The sequence below is a fragment of the Centruroides sculpturatus genome, unplaced genomic scaffold, assembly GCF_000671375.1.
Source record: "Centruroides sculpturatus isolate CEXI.00-Female unplaced genomic scaffold, Cexi_2.0 scaffold1076, whole genome shotgun sequence".
NCBI classification, from domain to species: Eukaryota; Metazoa; Arthropoda; class Arachnida; order Scorpiones; family Buthidae; genus Centruroides; species Centruroides sculpturatus.
In genome coordinates this window covers 101,827-111,077 of record NW_019386729.1, presented here as the reverse complement: position 1 = coordinate 111,077, position 9,251 = coordinate 101,827, and the positions used below count along the sequence as shown (strand labels likewise).

Sequence of the window (9,251 nt, the reverse complement as noted above, 5' to 3'; positions counted from 1 at the left end):
GATATCCTGTATTTAATCATTTTAAAAGCGAATTATAATAAAATTTTTAAATGATTAAAATGTACATGATATTATATTAATGACTTTAGTATTTCAATAGTCATCAGTTTACTTTTTTCACAAAACAAACGAAAAAATTTCAAAATAATATTATTAAATACAAAAGATAGATGTATATTACGAGGAGTAGCAACTTATAAATTTTTTATAAATAGATAAATATATCGAGATAAATTGCGATAAATAATTCCACGTCACAGATAACATTCTTTCACATGCGTTTTACTTCGTAACTTTAATTGTTTAATGTCTTCTTAATAATTTTAAAAAATGTTTGCAATACATTTCGAAGCGTAGTATGGGACTTACGTTAATAATTATATGTTTTATTGTTTTGTTCAAAATTAATAAATATCAATATGTGCAGTCCGTGAAAAATAACATTTCAGAAAGTAGGTCGAATCCAGTTGTAAAACATGCTATTGATAATCAGACGTGGAAGGCAGAGCTCCTGGAATTTGATTTGAAAAGTGAGTATTATTTTAAAGTATATAACTTAGAATAAGAATGATATATAATTTATTTTTTCTGGGAGTAGTAATTATTTATTTTGCCAAAACGTAACTTTATTTAAGAATTATGAATTATGTATATCAAAATCAGATACGGTGTTATGAACTATCGTCGGTACATTACAGTATATATCTTGTAATTTATAGTATGTTTGCAATCATTCCTTACTCGGTCTCGCACTAAAAACTATTAACAACTATCATTATTTTCTTTGAGATATTATTAAAGTAATAAAATAAGGAATCCAGAGAATCACTTAAACTATTTTTTAACTCTTTTCTCTCTATGGGTAATGCACTTGCTGAAAAAGACCATCTTAAGTCTTTTTCAGCAAGTGCATTATGTGTTCGGCCAGGCCGACAATGGTGACCCGGTAGTGAGAGACGGAGCCCAACATATCCGAACGAAACACCTACAGAAAAATTGCTGATGTTTCTCGACCCGTCCGGGTCTACCTCTCGGGTCCTCCAGAGCTGTAGGCTGCCAGTCTAACCGCTCGGCCATTCAGCAGTCCTTATTATTAGGGGTATTCACTATCCATCTATACTGAATTTCGTAGCTTTTTTAAAAGTCACGAAAGCATTCTTTCTTTGACCTTGACTCAGTTAGTACAGATCCTATGTCAAAAGCCTTTGGATTCTTTGAAGCAACGTTCGCCAATTATCGAAATCCAACAGACTAGTTGTATTTTTAAGCTTACCAAAATAGAACAAAATAACTCTCTTAAAAACAATAATGTCAGTCAATAAAATGCCCAATAAAGATAAAATGAGAATTGCGACGTTTGTACTCGACAACATAGAAAAGTTACAGGTTTGTNGAATTATGTATATCAAAATCAGATACGGTGTTATGAACTATCGTCGGTACATTACAGTATATATCTTGTAATTTATAGTATGTTTGCAATCATTCCTTACTCGGTCTCGCACTAAAAACTATTAACAACTATCATTATTTTCTTTGAGATATTATTAAAGAAATAAAATAAGGAATCCGGAGAATCACTAAAACTATTTTTTAATTCTTTTCTCTCTATGGATACTAAGATGGTCTTTTTCAGCAAGTGCATTATCTGTTCGGCCAGGCCGACGATGGTGACCGGGTAGTGAGAGACGGAGCCCAACATATCCGAACAAAACACCTGAAAAATTGCTGATGTTTCTCGACCCGTCTCGGGTCCTCCAAAGCGGTAGGCTGCCACTCTAACCGCTCGGCCATCCAGCAGTCTGTATTATTAGGGGTATTCACTATCCATCTATACTGAATTTCGTAGCTTTCTTAAAAGCCACGAAAGCATCCTTTCTTTGACTTTGACTCCGTTAGTACAGATCCTATGGCAAAAGCCTTTGGCTTCTTTGAAGCAATGTTCGCCAATTATCGACATCCAAAAGACTAGTAGTATTTTTAAGCTTACCAAAATGGAACAAAATAACTCTCTTCAGTCGGTTGCGCGGTACTCCAATTGGAGTAACCGGTTTTAGTTAAACTGTTGCGCAGTACTCCAATTGGAGTAAGTGTCAATTTTTTTTCGTAATTAACTATTTGATGGCGATTTAAGCACTGATTGGCATTTATCTACATAGACTAAGTCTGTTTCAACAAATAAGATATTTGTTACCACTCCCTATTTTTAAATTTACCCACAAAACTCCTTCTTTCCATGTTAAGTCTATGGGAGACCCTTCTTTCATTCATTGGACAATAAAATCCTTGTTTGCACGTCTGTTGACCTCTAATTGGTATATTATAGTTAAATGACTATCCTTTAACGAATAAGCATTGACTTGGGTTTGTGGGGTGGGAACTTTCTGGGAAAAAGTTATTTTTATCGGAGTTACATTGTTAGCTACAAATGTAAACAAACAATTATAAATCATTATTCTCGTCTATTTTTAGCTTCAATTTAGTAAATTTTTATAAATATTTATCCTATTTAACAAATAAGCATGTTTTTTAAACCATCCAATTATAAATCTTTTAAAAAACAAAGTACTTCCGGTTATCATGTAACTTACGTAATACGTAAAAAATACACGTATAATCGTTAATATATTAAAGTAATAATCGCTTGATATATACCACTGTTAGTACAATAGTGTAAATAACATAAATAGAATCAAATATACATCATCAATACTAAAAGGTGTATTGACCTAAATTTAGAATAAAAACAATAATGTCAGTCAATAAAATGCCCAATAAAGATAAAATGAGAATTGCGACGTTTGTACTCGACAACATAAAAAAGTTACAGGTTTGTTACTATCCAAAAATCATCCGGTTCTCGTGTGTATTCACGATTCACAGCTTTCGTGTAATTAAGCTCTTCTAAAAGCAAGAAAAGCTCCCATCGTGAATATCCCCAATCTAACTTCGCTGTCTTGAAAAATGGTAATAATTTTCATCTGTCATTGTGTCATAATGATGTGCCCGAGAATACATGTAACATTATTGATACAAATGATATGCAGTATGAGTGTATCTCTAACTGGATATTATATATCGATTATTCTTCTGAAAACCAAACACAGAAAAAGCATGTTTAATAGTCAGCAGTTTAATAGTTGACTAATAATAAAAATTATTATTATTATTACTAAAACTTATAAACAAAAACAAAAACAATAATTATTAATATTTTGTTGTTGTTTTTATTTGTAAGTTTTACATTTCGTCTTAATAATATTTGTTATTATTATTTTCACTACGGTTATGCAAGTATGAACCTTTATTAAATTAGTGCTAAGTTTATGTCGGACCAAAGCCAATAGTGACTTAGTGATGTTCGAATAGTAAGGAAAAGTAGGGTGAATGGCGCCATCCTTAGTAATAACGGTACACTCAGTAACTAATTTGTTATGTGCATCATAAATCTGGTAATATTTCCAGTACGAACACGTAGTTAAAGCCATGATGCTGTATGGAAGAGCATTTCATGTACTGTCAGTGTTTATTTTTCTGCGTTGATGATGATATGATGCAATTTTTGTTTATCCGAAAAATCGAGATATGTTAACTTAACAATTTATTTTGTTTTTTATCATTACTTATTATAAAAGTTTTTATTTATGAATAAGTTGATATATGTAACAGACTTCTTCACATGTTCTATTTCCAAATCTAAAGTACTTTGAGATTATATCGGGGTAATGGTGTCGCAACAATCGAGATAATGCCTCCATATGACTGTATTACCTCATATGCATACATCTAGGGTGGCCAAGCTCCTTGATAGTCCGAACCATTTTTCAAAATTTGAAATTTTTCGCGAGCCGCAATTAAATACGTATTAAAAAGGTATGTAAAAAATTACAGATTACAAATTATCCGTAGCAAGAGTGATACAAATTGTTTCCTCCAGAGCACAATGTCAACCGTCCATTGCAATGACAGTTTACAAATTCAAAATCGGTCTGGAGTCGGTGGATAACGGACGATTACGCCACTGTTTATGTTCGTTCGCGCAGTTTTCGATGAGTCATATCATTCTTAACTTGGACGGAAATGAAATTTGTTACAACGTTGCACTTAGTCTTTCATATTTGTTGTTAGTAATTTAAAAGACATTTTGAAACACATACGGAACGATAATAATTTTTAAAAATATAATAACACAAAAAATGAAAAGGGAACTCGGGTACATTTATCGAGAGCCACAAATAATCCTTCAAACAGCCGCATGTGGCTCGCGAGCCGCAGATTTGCCACCCCTAGCATACATTATAATTTCTGTTATACCTATGTAAGTATTAAAAATTCTTCCCAGATGATGCTTGCAGAAGCTTGCGCTGGAAAGTTTAACTATAATGTGACTGTAACTGATATTTGTTTCTTGTCAATAGTCATTTCAAGTAATGATGATGGCAATAAGTAACGTTTGACTATTTCAANAGCAGTTTAATAGTTGACTAATAATAAAAATTATTATTATTATTACTAAAACTTATAAACAAAAACAACAACAATAATTATTAATATTTTGTTGTTTTTATTTGTAAGTTTTACATTTCGTCTTAATAATATTTGTTATTATTTTCACTACGGTTATGCAAGTATGAACCTTTATTAAATTAGTGCTAAGTTTATGTCGGACCAAAGCCAATAGTGACTTAGTGATGTTCGAATAGTAAGGAAAAGTAGGGTGAATGGCGCCATCCTGAGTAATAACGGTACACTCAGTAACTAATTTGTTATGTGCATCATAAATCTGGTAATATTTCCAGTACGAACACGTAGTTAAAGCCATGATGCTGTATGGAAGAGCATTTCATGTACTGTCAGTGTTTATTTTTCTGCGTTGATGATGATATGATGCAATTTTTGTTTATCCGAAAAATCGAGATATGTTAACTTAACAATTTATTTTGTTTTTTATCATTACTTATTATAAAAGTTTTTATTTATGAATAAGTTGATATATGTAACAGACTTCTTCACATGTTCTATTTCCAAATCTAAAGTACTTTGAGATTATATCGGGGTAATGGTGTCGCAACAATCGAGATAATGCCTCCATATGACTGTATTACCTCATATGCATACATTTTAATTTCTGTTATACCTATGTAAGTATTAAAAATTCTTCCCAGATGCCGCCTGCAGAAGTTTGCGCTGGAAAGTTTAACTATAAGGTGACTGTGACTGATATTTGTTTCTTGTCAATAGTCATTTCAAGTAATGATGATGGCAATACGCAACGTTTGACTATTTCAATTGGAATCTAAATAAATATTAAAAAGTTTGCGTTATTTTTCTAAAACTTACTGTGACTATTAGATAATTTTGTATTTCTAGATCAGCTGTTCCCAATCTTTTCTAAGGTATTCCTCTAACATCTGGCTCGCGTGCAATGGCGCCTCCCCTGAGTTTACGCTCAGGTTTACATTGGTTTATAATCAATATTTATTTTCTATAATTACATATTTTAATTTGTAATAATAGAAAATATAGGCAAGCTTTGATTGAAAATATGAAGCAAAAATACAACTGCGCTGCTAAAAATACAAATACCTACCTACAGCACTTTGCTAAATGAAGTTTGTAATATCTGTACATAGAGTATACAGCCAGGAATTTATTTCTTCTAAATAAAGTTATAATAATGTAAATTTAAAAAAATGTTTTCCATATTTTCACAAAAAGTGAATATGACTATGAAACTTGAACTTGTTTTGAATTGCACAAACGAATTGTTTGGTTTTAACTGTCAATCTCGCTCGCAGACTATTCTCCACATTAAGACAACTTCTATATTTCATTTTAATTACAGCCATTGCTGAAAATCCAACATCGCACAGGTAGCTCGTTGGAAATTGAAGGAGCACTTCCAGAGCCATTTTTGTAATTTCTTTCTACTGGCTTCGAACTGAAAGTCAAAATTTCAGAAGTGTAGTTTTGTAAAACGCTACTTTTAGTGTCTTCTCTCTCCAAATTTCAAGTAATTGTTCTTGAACAACCATGCTTAATTCTAACGTATCACTCACTGTTACGGAGAGTGGATCATGTTTCCAATCTAAGATGCGACTGTCGATCTGGTTTTTTAGTGCTGATACTCGTAGGCGCATCGCTGCTCTTATAACCACAGAATTTATAGTATAGCTTTCACGAGCTTCCTATGTTATGAATTTTGTAAGCAATGGGAACATTTCAGTGATTCCACAGTCGATACGAGTTTTCCAAAGATCTGACTTCTATAGCCTTCAATTTTGTCCTGCGTATCCATAATATTTGAGTTATTTTCTTGCAGTGACACATTCAAACTGTTTATTTTTCAAAAATGTCTGCCAAATAGGCCAGTGTTGCTAAAAATGTTTTCTCAAGCAGAAAAATTCTAAATTCATCACGAAATTCGAAAAGAAGCTTTAGAACTTTTTACGAGACAGCCATGTGACTTCATTAAGAAAAAGCAGATACTCAGGCTTAGATCCCATTTCTTCACAAAGTTCAGTAAAGCAATGAACATGCATTGCCAAGGATTTGACGTATTTAACAATCTTAAAAGCATCCGTAAGAACACTAGTATTTTCCGCTGTATTTTTTTTGGAAGCCCAAGCGTCGCGAAGTACCGCACAATTTACTGCTGGAGCTATAGTTTTCACTCGAGTTACAAAGGCAATATTATTCCCAGTCAAAGCTGCAGCACCGTCGTTGCATAAACCTATACAATTATTCCAAGTCAAGTCTTCAGCGCAGATAAATGTCTTCACCTGAAGTCGTTGGGATCGTTTTACAAAACAGTAAGTCTTCTCTTCTATTTCCTTTCCTGGCATATGTCAAGTAACAAATAAGCTGAATCAGTGATGAAATATCGAGTTGCAATGCAAATATTTGACACTCTTTTACTTGTTGAATTAACAGCGTTTTCATCCATAGCCAAGTTATCGATTGTCTGTGAAACTATTATTTTTATAGCCACTATAAGAATCCATTCATAAGAAGCTTCCAATGCTTTCTGCGATCCCGTGACTTCTTTTGACATGATTCTTCTGCTGTTTCAATTCCATCTCTTTTCTAACAAAAACAAATATCAATTATCATTGATATACACGGATGTTTTTGAATTTATATGTATTACAGGTGAAACTCGTTGCGATGGTGATTGTTTGTGGTTACCAAATAGTTTCTGTGATCATTTAACAAGAAGCTGTGTTTGTAACAAATCATTTGTACGTATTGAGAAAAAATGTTTAGCGAAAAGTGAGTATATATTTTAGAAATTTCTTATTAAAAACTTTCTGAAATTCTAAATAAATAAATAAATAAATAATAGGTCTATATATACACGGTGCTCACTTTAACATTTATCCAGACGCAAAATAATCTTTTCATCATTGCATGATTATATGCATCGATTCATTCGACCCGTTGTAATGTTTACGGTAAAATAAATAAGTTAATTCAAAAAAGGGTCATGTTTAAATCACGCTGTAGTTTCGCGGAAATGAGTAAATTTTCCCGTTTCTTCTGACCTCAAAAATAACGGTAGACAATCATTTTAAGATGAATTTCATAAAGTACAAAGAATCTCTGACTGATTAAAATCAATTACGTAAATTTCGAAAACAGTTAACTTTTTTTTCTATAGTACATGTTGAAAATGACAATCTTCGACATCAATACAGTGGTGTAGAATCAGGGGTGAGGAACCTATGGCACGTGTGCCCAAAGTACCACGTTGGGAGAATTAACTGGCACGTAACGTTCCATATGATTATGGTTTATCATTCATCTTCTAAATAATTCATCTGATCATCCTTTTTTCAGTCAGCTTCTTTACGCTTTTATTTCAGATAGAGTTAGATAACCTAGCAAATAGGATTTTAGCAATTTGGAGGGCTTATGTCACACCAAAGCTGGCCGAAAAATAGACCAGGTCTTTTACAAAAAAAAATTAGTCTTCAATTTAGGAAAGGAAAATTTAGGAAATGATGCATTTCGGTCAGCCTTGGTATGATAAGCCCTCCAAATGGTTAAAATCTTATTTATTAGGTTATCTAACTCAGTGTTTTTCAACCTTCTTGAATACGCGACCCCTTTACAAGTTAAAAAATTCTGGCGACCCCATGGGCCATATTTAAACTATATCAGTGATTTTAAAAACTACGTAATTAATTTTCTTTCTTTAAATATCGATTGAAAAACCAATTGTACTGTAAAATAAACAGGCACAGCCTTCTCACTGAAATTCTAGTTTTTTTTTTATTGTAGTGTAGGACCTATAAACACTTGTCTTTTCTTACACTTGCGACCCCCGTGTATGGCTTTGCGACCCCCTAGGTGTCGCGATCCACAAGTTGAAAAACACTGATCTAACTCTATCTAAATTAAAGTCGTGGGCTAAAAGCGCCGTTTATTATTATTAATCTTTACACTTATTTCAATTAGCATGTTCATTTCATTTTTTTAAAATATTTTTATTTGAAGTTCAACACTTCGGTACACATAAATATTTTTGAATTTTTGAAGATAATTATGCAGACTGTATGGCACGCAGACTCAAAAATGTTCGGCAACTCTGGTATAGACGGTTGAGAGTCGCTTTATGCACGTAGTATACCTGGTGAAAGCGTTTCGTACTCGCCTCTGTAGCTTTCCAACATAATGTCGACTGTAGGTACGCGTCGTAAACTAATGCCCACAGGAAAAAATTCAACGTTATCAAGCCCGGGGTACGAGATAGCCATAAAATAGGACCGTATTGTAGTATCCATCGGTTGTCGAACCGCGCATAGTTCGCACTGTTGCACGTCTGTCCGAGAATGACCTGGAGTGCGCACCATCCTGCTAATACGAAATCTGACATAGTTACTCTAATGACAAGTCATTCAGCCATTCGTTGACTGTCATTTAGATTAGAACAGTTTTTTCAAGCCTTTACGTGGATCAAGTAATTATAAGCAACTATGCATTTTTCGTATTTATTAAGCTTATTTGCGCTTATCTAGAGTTGCTGTACGTAAGAAAGTATGTACAGTAGCTGTTTAAATGACACCCGTACTGAAGCTGGCGTAATCAATTACGCCAGCTTCAGTACGGTCAAATATTTTTCTGCGGATCGGTGAAATTTTTTCGCGGACCAGCACCGGTCTGTGGACCAGCCTTTGAAAAACACTGATTTAGAGGATATTAAGAAAGCGCTTAATTAGTTAGTTTATATATATATATATAAACTTTGG

At 33.1% G+C, this 9,251-nt stretch overlaps 1 protein-coding gene across 2 annotated transcripts in view; it reads left to right on the top strand.

Moving 5' to 3' along the window:
* The first annotated feature begins 247 nt into the window (after nucleotides 1-247).
* Nucleotides 248-9,251, top strand: part of LOC111615676 — a 17,006-nt gene continuing 8,002 nt past the window's right edge. Inside the window, exons 1-2 of one of the 2 annotated variants that reach the window (XM_023357107.1) lie at nucleotides 248-530; nucleotides 7,153-7,272. In XM_023357107.1, the coding sequence (XP_023212875.1) occupies nucleotides 359-530; nucleotides 7,153-7,272 (292 nt within the window). In that variant the 5' untranslated portion in view covers nucleotides 248-358. The remainder of the gene's footprint in view (nucleotides 531-7,152; nucleotides 7,273-9,251) is intronic. The other variant, XM_023357109.1, reaches the window with a different exon arrangement.